Here is a 20925-nt window from a genome sequence, read left to right as displayed (position 1 = left end):
TTACACAAGCTTTTCCTGATATGAGGTTCTTGTGTTATACAACCATTATTTGTTTATTACAACCTCATTCATTATGAAGTGCCAAAGTAGGGAGGAAAACCCCAGGTAGGACAAGAGTGACAATATGACCAGAAAGTGGACTAAATAAAAATGCATTTTAAATCAAAAGGCATACAGTACTTTAATAAGTGATGAAAAATTACAGCCCAAAAGCAAGAATTCCTTGGAAGTTGAGGCATGCAGTGTGGACCAGTGGCAGATCTAGAAATCTCATTGGGGGCACTTAGGATTATCACATATATTATATGGAAATGTACACACATAGTACAATATATATATATATATCATATATATCTATATATATATATTATATATATATAATTAATATATCTAGATATAGATTATATATATATATATATTATATAGGTTATATATTAATTAATCAGTATTATTACGTATATATGTACATACACATGTATACACAGTAGTAGTAGTAGCTGTTGTTGTAGCTATTGTTTTTGTTGTTGTACAGTTGTTGTTAAGATAAGCAGTATCTAAAGGAAATATCTGCTACTGATGATGATTTCTTGAAAGAAACAATGTTCTATTATTCATATCCATGCGGGGGTGGGGCGCGTGATCAGATGGCCGCCGCCTTTAAATCTGCCACTGGCATGGACATCTGAATATTCATGGGCACAAGAGAGAGGGGACTGGGCTTGGTCACATGAAGAAAAGGCACCATTTTGATTTTAATGAGCAACCTTTGTATATAAATAAATCTTCATGCTCACTCATTATAGCCTACTATCTAAACTCCATTTATCTGGTAGATAAATTGTTTAATTAATGCAAGGAACCTTTATAATTGTGCATCTGATAAGATTAGCAAACTACTAGTAAAATTCTTCCAATTGTTCTTTGAGCTCATATGTTATATCTAATCACGCAATCAACATTCAGGTGGTTCATCAATGTTGTTCTTATAATGGTTCTCGAGTAAACTTCACCAATGTCCTCACTGGAAACAGCTCTCACATGCTACAAAAATAGTATGTAATGAATAGGAATTGGCTTGAATTTCCTATTTTCAAAAATTTGTGACTCACTCCACTACAGTCTGTATTTGAAATCTTGAAAAGGAAACAATTCATACCAGTTGATGAAAACAATATAAAACAGTGAGCTTTAATATTAATAGACATTTGGATGAACAAACAGCTTTTCACTTCGAAAACCTTAAGAAATCAACGGAGCTTTTAATGCTGAAGACTTTAAACCATTTTGTTTTAAAATTCCTTTTGGAGGGGTCCTTGTTACTGACCGAGATTCAGAATCAAAAGCTGTAATGTAAATGAGTGAAAATACTAGAAGATATAGCAGTTCAGATAACACGGCTACTCTGCGAGGGTCCGATTGGTTAAAATTACGGATATGAAAGTTTTTCTCAGCTTTTCCTCAAGCCCATCCAAAATAAGTGTGTACAAAACCAGTGTCAAATTCTCAGGGAATATAACTACATTTTTGTCTCCCCTTTTGTATTGATACAGCAATATGTGTGTCTACATTTAATGTTATGGATTGGGCCCCCCCTCCCCACTGGACTTACAATTGAATAAATCATAAACTGTATAAATCACCAAGTCATGGTATTTCGATGTTTGCCCATGTCTGGAAGACTGACTGAGCCATAAACTGTACAAATAAGTCATGGCATTTCCATGTTATAAGCCCATACATTGAACACAATCTATAACGTTATTTTCCTGAAACAAAGGACCAAAAATTTAGGTATCTTGAAAGGAAGACAGCTCCCTTTAAACTTTGTAGTAGTTTCCTATTTGGTATTTTAAAGAATTCCATTGTTTAGGACACTTGCTTCTAACATAAATCAATTATCTAGTTATACAATTCCAGAACTATATCATTGGAATATGCAATATTAAAACACTGTATCATGCTTCTAAGAAATCAATAGAGGGATCCACAGTAATATCCTTGTTTATCTAGATATAATATATTTATACAAAGCTTGTATAAATATATTATATCTAGATAAACAAGGATATTACTGTGGATCCCTCTATTGATCATTGGAATATCTTTTCAAAAGTGAATCTAGTACTGTTTTCATATGCAAATTGTTTAACTTTTAAAATGTGTTTCAACAACTGTACCTCGAATATTATCCATTGTTATAGTTTCAGATATTTTGTTATCCATTTTTGCCATTTCTTAATTCCTAAGGAGCTCCAGAGCTCACATCCATTTCCATGCAAAAATTCATGATTGCTCAGATAATGTATGTGGGATGGAGGGGGATGAGGATAAGGAGAATGTCATGAGGCACTATTGAAACGTTGGCTACGTAATTCCCATACTCACCGTCATGTAAAATAAAGGGAAGGATCTACCCTTCCAAGTTGGGAGGCCGGCTCTGCAATGCTACTCTGAAGACAGTAGCACCAAACCTGATATACCTGAAAGGTCATCAGTCTATTAAAATCAGACTCAGTAGGACCTGAATATAAAACTTTTCCCTTACTCGGACACGTCAGCTACAAGCAGTCCCCAGGTTTCTTTGCGGATTCTGTTCCTCTAGCCGGAACACCATAATAAAACTGCTAAAAATGAGAAAAATGTTATGAAAGCATTAACTTTAATCCTTTGGTTGTCTTGAAAATCTCCCAATCGATTTACATTGTTTCTGGTGAGATTTGCCTCCATGACCTTGTAGAATTTCCCCCAAAATGTACAAATATTCTTCTGTCACCATAGGACTGGAACAATGTAACCTGAGAACCGATTTTTTGATGAATGTATTTGAAAAGCACCATAACTAGGAATGTCATAAGTTGAGGCCAAACATGGCCCGGGGACTGCCTGTAGTACTTGAGTTTAATAGATGTAAGGATTGCCATCCTACTTCACTTTCCTGATCATGTCAAGGACTATTGTAATTCATCACCAAAGGACTCAGGAAACTCATCGTTCGAAGGGAAGGCAGAGCTGAAGCAACTGGACACCAGGCAGTAAATAGAAACTGGAATGATTGAAAAGTAAAATAAAAAATGCACCTGAGGACTGGAGGGACATTGCAAAAATCCTTTAGTAATGTCTACAGAATGCCATATGACACACACTGTAACTTCGCTCTCAGGATTAAAAGTACTACTGTACATGTATTAGCAATAGCTGGCTGCAAACTTTTGTAAATGACATTAGATTTTCTTTACAGCTATGAATGTTGATCATCCTCTACTATGCTCTTATTCACTGATCTTCTGACAACTGTTGCAACATAAAAAAACTGTGTAAAATATTTGGTTATATTATGTTGATATACAACTAGATGTGTAACAGCTTCCACCTTAAAAATAATAGACACAGCAAGATATAGTTATATAAAATAATAAATATTTATCTATATGCTATTGAACAACTATTATAAAATATTCTGAATGTTGATTTTACTATTAGTTTACCATCACAGCCATCAATGGGATGATTACTTAAGCCACCAAGAAAGCAAACCTAGTGGCTTACATATAAAATTGTCAGCAGAAGATTGCCTACTATAAATATGACTACTACTAATAAAATGTAGTATTCACTGTAATTCTGAAAAAGAATATAAATATATATACATATTGGTAACCATAAACTGTATAGTATATACACATATGAATTATGGTAATAATGTGATGTACTGGCAACTGAATGCACCATATTCCCAATCACTTTTAGCATTCCATCACTGCCCTTGCTTTAATGCCTCTTTATTAAATTATCAGCAAGATGACAACATTGTCGGGAACCTATGTGGAAGTGAAGGCAAGTATACTCATCAAGACCTTAAATCATCATCTAAATGCAAGTCTACAAGTTTTATGGCTTTTTTTTACAGTTTTAATCCCTCACCACCTATATGGTATATGTCCCTTGCCACCTCTGTGCCTTTATGAATTTTTTTCTGAAATGTATTCTGTTTGTTTCTTGTCCTCACACCTTTTAAAAAACAAATTTTTTTTCTCAGTATCTTTCACACACACACACACACTTAATTGAAGTACATACAATTTTACATAATCATATGTGTATACACACAAGAACTTATACCCATAAAATCAAGTATACAAAGTCACAGTCTATTTTTCTCCCATGAAGTTCAACCCATATATTTTGGGTCACATGTGAACACCTCATTCCCAACCGCCGTGTTTCTCCATTAGCTAGCAAGAGCAAGGTGGTCTAGATCTTCATATTATATCAAAGGCATGAAAGCCTCTTCTAAACTAGCATGAGGCAATCAGAATACGTAGATCCATAATAAACAGATGTGAGTATAATGTGTAAAGAAAATATAAAAAAAGTAATATCAAAGATGACAAAGCTTCTTTCTGCACCAAGGAGATTTGAACTCTTAAACTAAGGTGACTTGTATTGTTATTTACTCATAATTGGTATAAACCAGATAATCTTCAGTGTTTACCAGTCCAAGACATAATTTCATACTTGTTACAAATACATGGACATAGTTACAGCAATGTGGTATAGATGAATAAAGTACATATATGTTACACTAAGGTAGGAGGTTCAAATCCCACAAGGTGTAGACAAAAACTTTACTGAGAGATGTCCAGTAAAATGGAGATATGTGAACAAAGCAGATTATGTAAATATTGTACAAAACCTTTATGCGCTGCTTAACATACATTAAACCTTCTATTTTTAAAGTAGCTTGAATAGTCACTATAATTATAGAACTTTGGAATCACTGCTATACATATAAACATTTACATTGTTAAATCCAATACTTGGTAAGCATAAATAGTACTGTATATGCTTTATATGTGATACAAAGCGCAGGACCAGCCTGTTCCCACTGCTCCTGGCAATACAAAATTTGGATAGATAATTTCAAGCCAAAAACCACTTACTCTCTGGCTTAAGAACAGTGGACATGTCACACTAAAGTCAGGTCTTAAAATTCCACCCCAGATAAAAAGTAAATATAAAATGAACCTGGTTGCTTTATAAAATATTCCCTGAATTTACTACGTTAAAAGTATCTTAAGCATAACTATGGAATATTTATAAGCATTTACAACATATTCACATACTACATTGCTTTATCAAACTACAGTAATCTCTTGATTTAACAAATTTCAAGACAGTGCTATTGTAACTGACCCTACTGGACCAGAAGGCATGCCACCCAAAGGTTAGCGTCATGTCGCATTATGAGAAGAAAAAAATTATATGTTGAATTTAAACAAAAAGGATTTGTTACCACAGTATTTTTCACACCTGTTGTGCATAAGTCTCTCAGCACCATTGAACACTTACTTTAGTAATGTGCATTCAACTCGCATTCCCTTACTCGGCCACAATCAGGTAATAAAGACATTTATTTTTTTTTGGATATGAGATGTTAATATTAAATCTGTCCCTCTTTGAATTGCTCTTCAGTGTTCTTCGTCTTTCAAATGTAATGAGTTCAAATTCCATATATTGGCTTTCATTATAAAGCTGTTTAATCAGAACAATAAGCTGGCCTAAAGGGTCTGCCCATAAATGAGTAAAAAATTGGAGCAGGCAAAAATTAAATAAGTTAAATTGGTAGCTGGGGAAAATTGAATAAATTGAACAGGTGGGTGGGAAGAGACCAAGGGAAGTGAAGAAAACTTTAACACCGTAAGAAATACAGCTTGAGGTTAAAGTGATGCTGTAAAAAAGCTTTAGTAACACCTAAAGCATTTACACATCTTTGATAAGGGTTTTATGCTGAGGTGGGGTATTTTCAAAAATACAAGGATGAACAGCGGACTAGCAAAATATGCAGTTCATACAGAGTGATGTTGGCTGTTCAAGTACGGGAGTTGAAAAATCATTAAGTGAAATTGAAAATTTTTACAAATTAGCATTAGTAATTCAGAGTAATTCAGAGAACATCCCTTAAGTATTTTGCAAGCCCGCTATATTTATAAATTAGCTTTATACATACAAAGCATATACAAATACCTAAATAAAGTAATGTCTCACTTTAACAGCTAGTTGGTGAGTTTGGAGTGTTACTATATAAAAAAAAAAAAAAAGTTATATTAAGAAAAACTTGACCAATTGGTCACAAATTGTACATAATATCATTCATGTGAAGAAAACCATAGTACGTACTCCGTACATAGAACGCCAAGTTACCATGACATAGGTTATACTAATTTGTTCACTGTGCCCTCTTTACCAACAAATGTTAGCAGAATTCTGACATTTCTCACATTTTATACCTCAATGCGGTAATAAAATGCTAGCCTATAATGACAGACAATAAGTACCTTTAATGACCTTAACTCATCCGTGAAAATTCATCTTTGAAATGCACCACGTCTGCTACGTTGCAAAAACTCACTGTCTTGAGGTCTGTTAATGTGAGGCATTACTATATGTATATAAAAATTCAAGGATTAAACACAATTTATATAATATACTATGGAGCAATTTACTAAGTTCTTGCTGTCATATATTTCCTGATATAAATATTGTAAAAGTAATGATTTCTTTACAGCAATGCCCTTGCACTTCTTACTGTAGTTTTGAGCATTTTCACAACCTTATATATATGTCATGGGTGATACCAATCATACCCTTCTATTTTCGTTTCTCTTTTTTGTTACTCCCCAAAATTTTCTTGTATGGTGTAACAATTAATGTTCTCCAGAGATATAAGAGGTTTGCCTTACACAGGGGATTAGAATACTCGTTCGGCACAATACCGTCAATGTGAGCTTCAAAATAACTGAACATGGGAAACCAAATTTTCGTTCTAAAAGAATCTCGCTGGTGTAAAGCTCGATTGTTGGCAAGAGAGTGGTAATACAAAAACATGCGTGAAGTTATGTAGAAGGCAATGAAGACATCAATTGAGTAGTGCTCATGAGCTGCTAGAATGAAGAATATTCCAAAAGTATTCAGGACCCATGATGCTATATGTAGATAATACATTCTTCTTGGAGTATCTGTGGAATACCAAACAATATTGCAGTGATACAATGCACCAATTGTGATGAATAAATCTGAAGTAAAACTACAAAACATATTTTATGCACATGAATGAATACTACTATCATGTCTTCTGTAAATGTATCTCGGTTTACTTGTCAAGGCCTTCTTTCGTAATTGCTGAATGGTAAAAATCACTTGAACGTAAAGGATAAATGCTTTCACAATATTCTCATGAAAAGCTTTGTATTGTTTAAAGTTTTATGATTTAGTTAAAAATAATTTTCTTTTAACATCGCTATACCTGAGGATTAATGAAAAATCAGCTAAGAAACTGTAGTATATAGGTAAACAGTAATAAACTTGGAACCATTTCAGGTTGTCTACAAAGGTAAAATGTCAATTAGTTAAATTTATAACTTTCTGGGCAAGTCAGTAAATAAAACTTTCATTTTACACATTGACAACACCTAATTTGGATGCTTCAATAATTAAGCAACTTACACTCAGTAATGAAAAAGTTGAGAGTAGTTAAAGCTGTAGTGTGTCCACTGAACATGTAATCACCACATGTGCGCACTCCCTTAATACTAAGCCCTCCTCCCTGCCAAATCACCCATGCTTGCTTCATTTGGGTCATTAAGTCACTTGGATCCTGTTACAAGAAAATAAATGATTATGATAAAATATTAAGGAAAGGAAACAGATTGTCAGTACCATACACAATGAAAATATTCTACAGCCATTATGTATAACCAAATAGTTATCTTCAGGACAAAATTTAACAAGAAAAAGGTTACTACCCTTGGAGCACATTCAAGATGTGAGCCTGGAACTGAAAGACTGGTAATAAACATTGTTGCACAACGGAGAAGGAAAACAGAACCAGACAGAGCGCAAAACCGTCGTATGACAATAGACCTGTAAGAAAATAACATGACCAATTAAAATGACAAATTTTCTAAGATAATTTGTATTTTTTCATAGCTACAAACCTGAGGTCTTAACAATAGGATAATTTCTAGCGCCTAGCTGGATCCGGTTAAAAAAAAAAGATGAAAGCAAGGAATCTTGTGATATCTGGCAATGCAAGCGTAGATCCGGTGAAGAGTGGTCGAGGACCACTCACCTACACCACCACGTCAGTCGTTCTCGACTCAGGACGTCTTAACACACAGAGGGGCAGCTAAAGGCGGGCAGTACAATGTTAAGACCTCAGGTTTGTAGCTATGAAAAATACTAATTGTCTTAGAAAATTTGTCATTTGTTCATACGCGAACAAACCTTCAGTCTTAACAATAGGATAGAATCATACTTGGAGGGAGGTACAAGACATCCTAAACCAGCTGGGGGCCTACCCGCCAGTTCAGCTTCCAGAAGAAATTACTTCTGGAGAGGGACTGAAGCCCGTTGAGAAGCTAGATAAATTGATATCTAACCACTCAGACCCTGAGTGACGTGCAGTGATATATGGGAGAACCATTGTATAGGGAACCAAAGAGAAACTTTGACTGTCCAATAGCAAACCAATACACCAGGGTTTGTACTACTTCCAATTCCTCCTTGCCAAGGAGTGGAGCATATGCTACCGAATAGAGGGTTTGATATTTGTATATTAAGCAACCACATTATCACCTGTATCAGACCAGTCCAGCGAATGACATACAGTGGTACCTCGACATACGAAAGGCTCAACTTACGAAAAACTTGAGATATGAAAGCAAATACGAAAAATTTTACGGCTCTACATACGAAAATTGCTCAAGTTACGAAATGTTGTTGCTGTAAAGTGCCAAGATTCGCCCGGACTACCGAGAACAATTTTAAAACTCGCGCGCCGCCAACTGAGTAAACTCTCCACCATCCTCCCGATCTCCCATTGGTTCCTGATGCTAGTCACCCCATAAGATCCTGCTCTCCTATTGGTCAGCATCTACCCTTTGTGCTTTAAGTATTCTATTGGTAAAAGGATGCTGTAATTTGAAAAACTTATTCACGCAATACATTTAAAAAAAAAAAATTATGTAAAGATAGAATAAAGAATAGAAATGAATGGTTATTATACTGTTTGGTAGTTTCAGTAGTTGAAGAGAGATAATGAAAATTTATGGCTTACTGTGTACTAGGAAAAGTGATTGCTTGGCGATCGTTTGATACTCGAAAGTGCTGGATGTAAACAGAAGTTTGGAAGCTTTTTTTTTTGTTTGTTTATTATAGTTAATGGTTACTTAATAATTATTTGAAATGAGTACATGCAATACATTTAATACAAAAAATTGTGAATTAGATATCATAAAATATAAAATAAATCAGACTGCTATCATCGAAGCCAACAAATACGTATTTTTTAGAATTTTTCTTCTGTTTTAATATTACCTTACGTATATGTTTCATTATAGCTGTCACTAACTCGGTATCTCCATTAGGTAAAGATAGAATAAAGAATAGAAATGAATGGTTATTATACTGTTTGGTAGGTTGAAGAGAGATACTAATGAAAATTTATGGCTTACTGTGTCCTAGGAAAAGAGATTGCTTGGCGTTCGTTCGGTACTCGTAAGAGCTGAATGTAAACAAACGATTGGAAGTTTTTTTTTTTTTTTTTTTTTTTTTTTTTTTTTTTTTGTGTATTATAGTTAATGATTAATTGATAATTATTTGAAATGAGTACATACTGATTATTTATAAATTTTATTGGCATATTCTAAGCTTTTAGCTTCTTAGGTTTAGATGTCAGAATCATAGACTAGGCTACAGTAGTAACCGCTAACATAGGCTAGGCTTATTGATAAGGGACATATGCTAAAGTCCTAATATATGCAGTAAAAATGGGGTTGAACATTACATGCAGTTGAATATTACTCAAGTATGTAGAGTATTTTGCCTTTTTGGAGTCATATTTCTTCCGTCGGATCGGCGTCGTAACCCTAGAACATGCGTTGTAGGCCTGGAAATATAATTTACTGGGGTGTTTGTAGGGCTTGGAACGGATTAGGCATTTTACATGTAAAATGCGGTTGAAGTTACGAAAAACTCATGATACGAAGGCCGCCTCGGAACGGATTAATTTCGTATCTCGAGGTACCACTGTATCTATTCCTTAACCCGTCCGAAGGAAGAAGGAAAGGTACAAGAGAAAGAAGGAGACCAGCCAACTCACTCATTCTCTCATCCACACAATCATCTTAGGTAAGACACAAAAGTGCCCAGTTAAGGGCAACTATGAGTTACACAACTTGTTGGGCAGCCACCATAGGACCCAGGGAAAATGTGTCCGCAGATCTGTGGGCAACATCCTTAAGATAGAAAGAGGTGAACATGGAATGGTGTAACCAAGTACCAGCACTCAGCACTATGTACAGCCAAATTCTTTTTGAAAGCCAGAGGGACCAATACCCCTAACGTCATGTGCTCTAGCCTGCAGACGTGGTGGTGGAATCATCAAGAGTCAAGTATGCCTGTCTGATGGCTTCCCGTATCCTAAAACAGATAGTATTCTTAGACACTCTTTCTTTGTACTGCCTGTGCTAACAAAAAGCCTGCAGTAGCCTGGTCTAAGGTGCCGAGTCCTTTTAAGATAGCAACGCAGGGCCCGGACAGGGCACAACACAAACTCTTGAGCATCACCACCCACAAAGTCATTCAGTGATGAAATGGAAAACGAAGTGAACCTGTCATCGTGCACAGAGGGATTTTGGGTCTTGGCCATGAATTCCGAGACAAATTCGAAGGACACCGACCCCCAACTCCTGGTGGGCTTCACCTCATAGCTCAGACCATGGAGCTCTCCTACCCTCTTGGAAGATGCCAAGACCAGAAGGAAAACTGTCTTGAGCGTCAAGTTCCTGTCAGATGAGCAACACAAGGGCTCATATGGACTCTTAGTGAAGCTCTTGAGAACCAAGGAAACATCCCATGTCAGAGGCTTGAGCTCTCTTGGAGAATTCAATTGCTCAAACCTCTTAACTAGCAAGGAAAGTTCCCAGGAAGAGGAGATGTCGATAACTTTAAGGCGTAACACCAAACTCAGGGCCGCCCTGTAGCCTCTAATGGCAGAAACGGACAAACATTTCTTGTCTCTGAGGAAGGTTAAAAAGTCTGCTATTCGCTGAATAGAGGTTGCGAGTGGAGAAAAACCCTGTTTACGACACCAATCACAGTAGATCGCCCATTTGCCTTGGTAAACCGCGGAGGTAGACTTTCTGAGACTGCTGGACATATACCCGCTGTTCACTGAGAAAAGCCTCTTGCTCGGAGGAGGTACTTGATAGCCTCCAACTGTGAAGAGACAGGGATTCTACTGACTGGGGCTGACAAAGGAGATGTCGCCAAGGGGAAATCTCCCTCGGAACCTCTGACAACAACAACAGCATATCTGGGAACCATTCTGCCTGAGGCCACAGAGGGGCTACCAAAGTCACCCTGAGACACTGTGAACTCAGCCTGTTCAGAACTTAACGGATCAAACAAAACGGAGGGAAATCATACACTTCCAGGTTGTCCCAGGGATGTTGGAATGCATCCTCTGCCAATGCTAAAGGATCTGGGACCACTGAACAGAATATCTCCAGCTTCCTGTTGACATGAGTCGCAAAAAGGTCCGGCATGGGTCTCCCCCAAATCTGGAAGAGCTTGCCTAGGATCTGATCCCGACGACTGAGTTTGTCTGCGACCACATTCCGCTTGCCTGGGATATACCTGGCTGAGAGCTCTACCAAATTGCTGACAGCCCACTGGTGAACCTCGACACCACTGTGGTGTTGTCCAACATGAGAACGACAGAATGGCATTCTACCTTCTCCCGAAACTCCTTCAGACCAAGGAAGGCTGCCTATAACTCCAAGACATTGATATGTTGCTGCTTGTCCTCCAAACTTCAAACCCCTGAAGCAATGAGGCCACCTAAATGAGCCCTCCAACCTGCGAGGGAGGCATCTGAGAACAGAAGGAAGTCCGGTGGAAGAGAACGCAGAGGGACACCCTTCGAAAGATTCTGGTCGTCCAACCACCAACGAAGGTCTTCTCTCACTTCCAGAGACAGAGGAACCATTAACAGGGGTGAGTCCCCTGCTGGAGACCAGAATTCTCCCAGTCTCCATTGCAGAGACCAAAGATGAAGATGCCCATGAGGGACCAGCTTCTCCAGGGAAGACAACACTCCCAGAAGAACCAGCCACTGATGAGTTGACTGATGTGGTTCCGACAGGAAGTCGCGTGCCACCAACTGCAACTTCTTCAATCTTTGATCCGACAGGAAAACTTTTGCCACTGTCGTATCGATTACCATGCCCAGATAGAGAATCCTTTGACTGGGTACAAGGTTCAACTTTTCCTGGTTGACTACGATGCCCAGTTCCAGACAGAACTGAAGTAGACGATCCCTGTCCTGCAGCAGCTTTTCCCTGGAAACTGCCAAGACCAACCAATCGTCGAGGTACCTCACCAAACGGATCCCCTAAGCATGGGCCCAACTTGACACGAGAGAAGACCCTTGTGAATACTTGAGGGGCTGTTGTCAGCCCGAAGCACAAGACATTGAACTCGAAGACCCTGTCCTTCGAGTTCAAAGTCGATGAATAGACCTTGGAGAAGAAGGAGCACTTGCATTATGTGCACAGACAGGGGAGGTTGCAACACGCTCACGATGTGCATGGACGGGGGAGGTTGCAACACGCTCGCGATGTGCACGGACGGGGGAGATTGCAACACACCCTCAATTCGATGCAGAGGACGAAGCAGCCACTGCAGATTGAACAAGGGAAGATACACTAACACTCTCGAGAACACGTCTGTGTTATTCCTCCCTTGTAGGTGAAGAAAGAGCAAATTCCTTAGCCTTCCAACGCTTGATACGCCGACGTGGCATAGAGGGGAAAGAGGGAGATGAAGACAGCACTGGTTTCTTATGCGATCTCTTCCCGGAGGCGGGGTCGAAGCAACAAGTTCCCTTCCAGTCCTCCAAACCGACAAGGCAGCCAACTTATCATCCAAAACAGAGCCAAACCTCTTAAGCACTGCCTGGCATATAACCTCAGACTGATCTGCAAGAGAAGGCTCCGAAGACATGGAAGGGAGATGTAGCGAACTGGGCGGCAGGGATGACGTCACGGCCGAGAGAGGCAGTGCAGAGGATACGACTGGGAGTGACACGTCACGGCTTCCCCTTGGTGTGAAGGGGAATCAGATACCACTGACGAAGGAATACACAACGACAGATCCCGTGATGTCATCAACGAGGCTGACGCCACGGCTTCCCTCCAACTCGAAAAAGTGGCAGCAGTCGCTGGCGGAGCAATACAAGATGGCTGACCTTGGCTATCCACAAAGACGAGGCCGGGAGGAGGGGGGATGGCCTGGCCAGCCTGAGGAGGGGGGTAGCGAGCCTCCATAAAGTGCGGTAGCAACCCCTCCAAGGACGGGGGATCCCCTAGCCCAAGCGTCTCCCAAATCGCCGCCATCTTGGATGCCTCCGACTCTCGAATAAATGAGAATGATGAAAAAGCCTCACCCTTCCCAAAAATCAATTAACTCCCGAAGAAGTAGGGGCGACATACAAACATCAGCCTGGTGGCCTCCCCATACTTCCAGCAACAAATCAATGGAAGAAAAGGAAGGAGACACAGGAACAACGCTACTATGGGGGTGAATACTGCAGGAGACGAAGCATTGGGAAGAGGCGAAAAACCTTCCCATGAAGGAAGAGTCGAAACCTTCCGATGCTCTCTCTTGCTATAAAACAACTTCCACTGCTCTTTAGGCCATGCCTGGCATTCCGTGCAAGGATTCGTTATAGTACAAAAATTAGAACGGCACCTGCTATGCGTGATGTGGGGATCAGTCGCTCCCGAAGCCAAAAAACGAGAACACGGAAAACCTGGAATTCAAGGGCACACACGTTGACGAGGCCGAGAAGGAGCAGAAGCCATAATATCAGCCAAACACACACACACACACACACACACACACTAAACAGAAGTGAAACGGGCAATGAACAGGGTAAAGGCAGACCAAGAGAGGTTAACCACGACTCGCATCCAGGCGGTTAAAGAAAAGACTGACGCGGTGGTGTAGGTGAGTGGTCCTCGACCACTCTTCACCTGATCTACGCATGTGTTGTCAGATATCACAAGATTCCTTGCTTTCATCTGTTTTTTAACCGGATCCAGCTAGGCGCTAGAAATTATCTTATTGTTAAGACCGAAGGTTTGTTCGCATATGAACAACATAATTTATAATTATAATTCAGATACAAAATCATTTATCATAATTAGCCTTATTCTATGAGAAATGAGCCCAGTCACACACACCTAAAAATGTAATAGGAAAAAGCCCTCTTCCATGCATAGCTCATAGTCCACTAACCAATATACATATATATTATCATTCTGTGTAGCTCCAATGGTGCCAGATATGTGCTGTTTCCTATGATCTAGAGAGTTCTTTACCAGTTATTGTACAGTATCATTCATTTCTTTCTTATGCACTTTTCATGTTCAAGTTTTCAGGTATCTTTGTTTAGTTGCCTTTTGGTCATGTATTTTCTGCTATCGAGTAATTTTTGCCCATGCCTACCCCTTACCAAAGGTTTGCATTGGTTCCTTAGTAATTTAGTTTGGCAAGTGTCTAGTATCTCCCATTTTTAAAAGATTTTAGATTTAAATAATAAGCATGAATTTCAGAGATTATTCCTTTTATACGTATTCACAGTGAATTGTTCACTACTACATATTAACAGTAAAATTTTTTATTTACTCTGTTCATGGTAGCAGTTGCCTTATACTCTGTTTCCAATTTTATATCCCTTACTATTTTAGTGCTTTCATTTCTCACTATGAATTGATGTAGTTTCGTTGTATATTTGTTACACTTTCTCCTCTACTGGTGCTAATTTTCATGGAAGGATGTTACCTTTATGTTTGAGTTCTACATATCTATGCTTGAGATAGTTGATTTTCTTTCACTATTCTCACTTAAGTATTCTTTGCTACATAGTAACAAATTTTGCCACCACCTCAACAAAGAAGATTCTTTGTGGGGTTTCTTCCTTCTCAAGTCTCATCCCACTTCCTTGGATGACTCCCACTCCCTTCAATTTTCTTGTCACTACCATTACTGGGGTTCAAGTCTCTTCATCTGCTATTTCTTTTTCAAGTGATAGTACCTGCACCTCTTATCTAATTGAACCTGCATATAATCCCAGACCCCAAATGCACAGGAACAGCATGGAAATGTTTTTCCTTTTGTTAAAGAATTTTCTTCTCAGCATTGTGTCCTTTCTTCATAGATTCATAAATTGTCCGTAAAACAGTTATTTCTCTCACAGGAACTACGGCAATGTTTAAGTGGGTCACTAGTTTGCATTGCACTGCTTAATCTGTTTTGCATCTTGTTTCACTTGTGATAGTAATGCCTCCTTTGCTGACATCATTTCTGGCTCAGCTTCCATGTCTATGGCATCTGCAGGTTTCCTCTGATGTTCCATTACAGACTCGTTACATGCCTTCACCTGGTTCTCAGTCCTTACGGTGCCCAGATCTAGTGAACTCATTCATTACTGTGCACTTGGTGGACTTTGAATACTCTTCTACTCCCTTGCACTCTACTTCAGATGCTTGGCAGACACAGGGGCAGTCAGGTGCTATTTCTTCAATGTTGGTATGGTTTAGGTCTCCTTTAATGTTCCCTACAATGTTAAAGTCATCTAGTGTCAAGTCGTGTCTGTGACCTATGTTTGTTTGTTTGTATGGTGTTTTTACATTGCATGGAACCAGTGGTTATTCAGCAATGGGACCAATGGCTATATGTAACTTCTAAACCACGTCGAGAGTGAACTTCTACCACCAGAAATACACATCTCTCACACCTTAATGGAATGCCCGGGAATCGAACTCGCGGCCACCAAGGTGGTACACCAACACCATACCGACCACGCCACTGACCTAATGAATGCCTTTAATGTCATTCTTAATTTTCATTTGCTAAGTTTCTGCTGCTCAGTTCCATAATGTGAATCCCCCTTACCAAGGAATTCTAAGTCACATTAGGGAGGCAACTTTGCTTTTTGGCCTTGTGACTTTGGTTTCTCTGTAGTCTCATGAATCAAGCTTGCAGTACCCCATTTGTCTTGTATTGCCTTCTTAAGTCCTCCATATGCTCTAGTCATCCTTCAAGTTTTTTCCAGTTCTCTCTACTCCAATCAGGCCCACAAACTTAAATAAAGTCCAAGTATTGCAAAATTCTGCTGGATCTCCTGTGATCCCTTTCCCATTTATTACTGACCATTCATCCATTTCCTAAAATTTGCTTTGGTCACTGCCCTTTGGTTTGCCCTCAGAGTATCAAGATGGTGACACTGATCTTTCTCTTTCTCTATTAACCTCAGGTCTTAACCCTTCCTCCTTTCTCTCTTCATTTTGAGAGGTTTTCCAGATATGAAACTATTCTTCAAGCACACTCTCTCCTCCTTGAAGACTTCTTTTCTTTCCCACTGCCTCCCTGGTCCTTTGTTTAATTGCTGGTCTGTTGCAGAGTTACTTATGCATTTCTTTCTGCATTAAGAACTTTGCCCTGACAGGAGTAACTAAAGTACAGCAGTTTTACTCCTTTTTGAGCTACACAGTCCACTTTTCTTTTTATAAAGAGTTGAAAAGCCTACACACTGGTAATTTGTATTTTGCCATTTGATCTAGCATGCAACCAAATAACATTTACTTCATATAGCTTAAAAGTGTTCAATTGGCTGCTTCTGATTTAAATTCTCACCCACTGGAGAGCCATACTGAAAGAAAAGTATAAAGGAATTCACCACTTCCAGCATGTAGTTAACGAACCATGATGCTTGAATTATTTCACTAAAGACATGGCTTTCAATTACACCACTGTACATAAACTAAACAAAAATCCAGAATATTTTCACAGTAAGTGTACTCACAGTAATTGTACACTACAAGGCCACGCTCTTAAATGTCAAGGAATAAGTATTAAAATTGTATACGTAGTAAGTTTTCTGGTTAATGCATTTCTTTTTCTCTATTAAAGTACCAAAAAATCTATCAGTCAAGGACAACAAAATACAAAAATGCTTTTCCCTATTCACTAAATATATACTCATTCCTTGCCAGAAGTCTTCTGAACATAAATATAACAAAAGTGGTATGAAGACACGTTTCTACATATTTTACAGAAACCCCTTTTCTTTAGTTGATCTTTATTTTTGAAAACCTGATCTGATTACCTGGCACTGATATTTTTTCTTCAGAATCTTGACATATTTTCTGACTTACTGTCGCCTACTTCTCAATGATGACACTGTCTATAGAAATCAGTTTATCCATTAAATAAATAATATTTTGATTTACAAAATACCAAGTCTACACAATCTAGCAGGAATTTCAGGGACAGTGAGACAGCTTTTCATCTTGTTAGCACAATCCCATAAATTATTCTTACCTGTGTTTATGGAAAAAGAGTATGCATATCCAAGTTGTTGTCATCAATAATATAGTTATCTCACACATCTGAAATGCCCAAGAGATATGTGGAACATTGTCCAGGAAGATATCTGGCAGAGGAGGGTGTCTTTTCTGCAGAAAAAAAGAAAAAAATGAAAAATATTTTTTTTTATGAAAATTATAAAAAATATTTCAAACTGTACACACTCAACTCTTAGCACATCACAGCTGCACTTTTCAAAGCAAGCATTGTAAGAGCAGGTTACTAGACAAGACTCCCAGATTTCACAACTTTGATTAATAAAAGATATCTCTTTGCCAAGGAGGCATGCAGGTTAGTAGGAATGTCATTAGTTTTGGAGAATTGACTATGAAATTTATATCAGAAATAAATAACACCATTACATGATAATCTTACCCACAAATAACCATTATACTTTTCAATTTCCCCTCCTTTCAATTTTTTGGTTTGAAAAATTCAAACGCTTACACCTATAATAGGTGCTCTACAGGTATGAAACTAATATGGTATAAAAACCTCAATTTAGACTCAAATGAATATGCCTAGATTTTAGTTAAAATTATATGTTTGCAAATTAAACATTTTTAGCTTTCACATTCATCCTCGCCCTACAAATAAAATAAAAAAATCTATCAAAATTTAGGATACAAAAGAAACAATTATTTTGTTAACCAGGCCTACTGTGTGAGGATTTCTATTTAAATTTGAACTGATGGAGAAGCAATGTGGAATTCTATAAGATCTGTTTTGAAATACAGACTACAAATGTTGAAGCAGCCTGGACATGGGTTGTGTCACAATGCAACTTCAACCGTAAGACTTAAGGGTGACTGATCTGGTGCTCTGGTAGTGTCACTAGTATAAGGAGAATGGTAAACATTCTCCATCCCAACATCTTTTAAATGTTCAGCAATTTTAGATTGTTGTAATACAGGTCCTAATTGGTATTATGTACTGCAAATTCTGGTTTGATATGAGTAATAATGTAATGGTTAACTACACACCACCTGAAGTTCACTTTCTATGGTAAAATGCAGCCAGTATTAAAATATTCTCTTCACCATATTTTTGGCCTCAGTTGTATTGTTTATTAATCTATCCTCCATTCCTTTTGTTCTCCTGACACCTAGCTGTCCATGCCAAGTAAATGGTTTGGTTAAACTAAATTAATTAATTTAATAATAATAAATAATAATAATAATAACAATAACAACAATAATATTAATAATAAAAAAAAAAAATAATAATAATAATACTGTTAAAAAGAAGTTAAAAAAACGTGAGGACGTCACTGTACGCAGACCGATAAAACTGCTGCTTTCGTCCTTATCCAGACTGAGGAATACCGACGGAAGATTGAAGAAATCATGGCGGACTCCACGAAATTTCTCAGAATTACCAAGAACTTCGTCGACGACATCAAGCAACAGGTCAACCAGATTATTGAGACGGTCAATGGCACCTCGAATGACCTGCATTTGCCACCCATAACAGGTGACCGTGACTTAGGTTACATCTATATGTTAAAACCCATAAGCAAGGGAACCCCCTTCACCCCAAAATCAGCCAGATCCCTGCCCAAATGTACCTGTTGGTCAAGAAACTCAACACCATCTTGACCCCATACGTCCCAGATAGGCACAGCTTGAAGTCGTCGGCCGAGTTTTTGGAAAGCCTACGAGCAACACCCCCAGGAGGATGCATCGCTTTGATGGCTGTAGAGTCCCTGTTTACCAACGACCCCGTTGACGAAACCATACAAACTATCTTGAACAGAGTTTACAGGGACCCTGACACTCCATCCTTCACCATCCCATAGCATGCCCTTCGAGCCCTGCTGGAAATATGTACTAAGAAGGCCCACTTTGCTGATCACCGCAACTATATGTACACCCAGATTGACGGCATGGCAATGGGATCTCCCCTTGGAGTCCTTTTCGCCAATTTCTATATGGGTACCGTCGAAGAGGGGGTTTTCCAGAATTCCAGCCAACCGAGGATGTACGTATGCTACATTGATGATACCTTCGTCTGCGCCGACTCCCAGGATGAGATAAAGCAGCTGCAACATGCATTCCACAATCACAGTTGCCTCACATTCACAGTAGAACGTTGCCAAGATCGCTACCTCCCCTTCCTTGACGTCCTTGTCGAACAGCAAGATTCCGGATGCAGCACGAAGGTGTACACAAAGCCGACGAACCTGGGAATGTGCATGAACGGTGTGAGCGAGCGCCCTGAGAGGTATAAGCGCTACACCATCAGCACCTTCGTCAGGAGGGCCCTCTCGCACTGCTCCTCCTGGAATGACACGCGGTGAGTTGGAGCGCACCGCCCAGGTCCTCGTCGACAACGGACACACCAATCGTGCTTTTGATGAATCAATAAGGAAAAATATGGAAGCCTGGTACTACCAGGAACCCTGCCCTGACGTTGCAGAACCCATCAAGCTTTTCTACAAGGGGCACTTCCACCAGAGGCACAAGGAGGACAAGCAAGCCCTCAAAAAGATCGAGGAAAACGTCAACCCCACCAAGACTGACAAAAATAATAAGCTAATAATATACTATAAAACAAGGAAGACGAGCAGCCTGGTGATGAGAAACAACCGTTCAGCCCCTCTGCAGGATCCCTTGAAGAAGACGAATGTTGTCTACCGTTACACATGCCCGGTCCGAGGATGCCTTGGTAAATACGTCGGTATCACCTCCATGCGTTTTTCCAAGCAAATTTCCTGCCACGCCCAAGGAGCCATATTCAACCACGCCAGGACTGCTCATAACAAACGAATAATGAGAAATTATATTATCCCTAATATCAAGATAATAGACCAGACAACGGATCCCCGACGTCTGTGTCTCCTTGATGCCCTCCATATAGGAAAGGGGCAACCAAATTTAAACATCACTCAAGAAACGTTTCTCCTTTCCACTGCCGCCCAGAGAGCAGCAAATGACCCCCCGACAATGCCAGATAATCAGGAGCCCTCACAGGATGATAGGACTCCTGCTACAGACAGAATTCCTGATGTTCACCCCCAGTCACTCACTGATGGCATTCGCACGACAGAATCCCCGAGACCACCAAGGCAAGATCCACGACTTCGCCCAAGACCGGCCCGACCAATGAGAATCCAACTCTAGGTCTGAGCTGCTGTAAATACCGCCACGCAGACTTTCCTGCTACAGTCCTTCAACCGACTCGTCCAAATGTAACCTGCGAGAAGGTTGAAACGTCACGTGATACCAGCTATGCCAGCTTTATGTACCAGCATCAACACCAGGTCTAAACCAAACACGACCCCGGCCCGGAATTGAACTACGCCTACGGAATAATACCAGCACTGATGACGACCCCTGTTTGACCTGGACCTGAGATCCTGTTCTAATCAAATAAAAGATTACCATCAGCATTTATAATTTTTTGAAAATTCCCATTATGACAATTGGCCAG

The 20925-nt window shown here is 39.2% G+C and overlaps 1 protein-coding gene across 9 annotated transcripts in view; it reads right to left on the bottom strand.

Annotated features, from left to right (window-relative positions):
• Positions 1-445: 445 nt before the first annotated feature.
• The window catches only part of LOC135200348 (sphingomyelin synthase-related protein 1-like), a 101538-nt gene continuing 81058 nt past the window's right edge, over positions 446-20925 (bottom strand). For all 9 annotated transcript variants that reach the window (XM_064228929.1, XM_064228930.1, XM_064228931.1 and 6 more), the window contains 4 exons: positions 17449-17582; positions 7803-7920; positions 7504-7654; positions 446-7016 (listed from right to left, as the gene is read on the bottom strand). In XM_064228929.1, coding sequence (XP_064084999.1) covers positions 6649-7016; positions 7504-7654; positions 7803-7920; positions 17449-17582 — 771 coding nt within the window. In that variant the 3' untranslated portion in view covers positions 446-6648. The remainder of the gene's footprint in view (positions 7017-7503; positions 7655-7802; positions 7921-17448; positions 17583-20925) is intronic.

Source organism: Macrobrachium nipponense, chromosome 26, assembly GCF_015104395.2.
Source record: "Macrobrachium nipponense isolate FS-2020 chromosome 26, ASM1510439v2, whole genome shotgun sequence".
Classification (NCBI taxonomy): Eukaryota; Metazoa; Arthropoda; class Malacostraca; order Decapoda; family Palaemonidae; genus Macrobrachium; species Macrobrachium nipponense.
The sequence above is the reverse complement of the archived record's forward strand: the minus strand, read 5'-3'. Positions and strand labels throughout refer to the sequence as shown.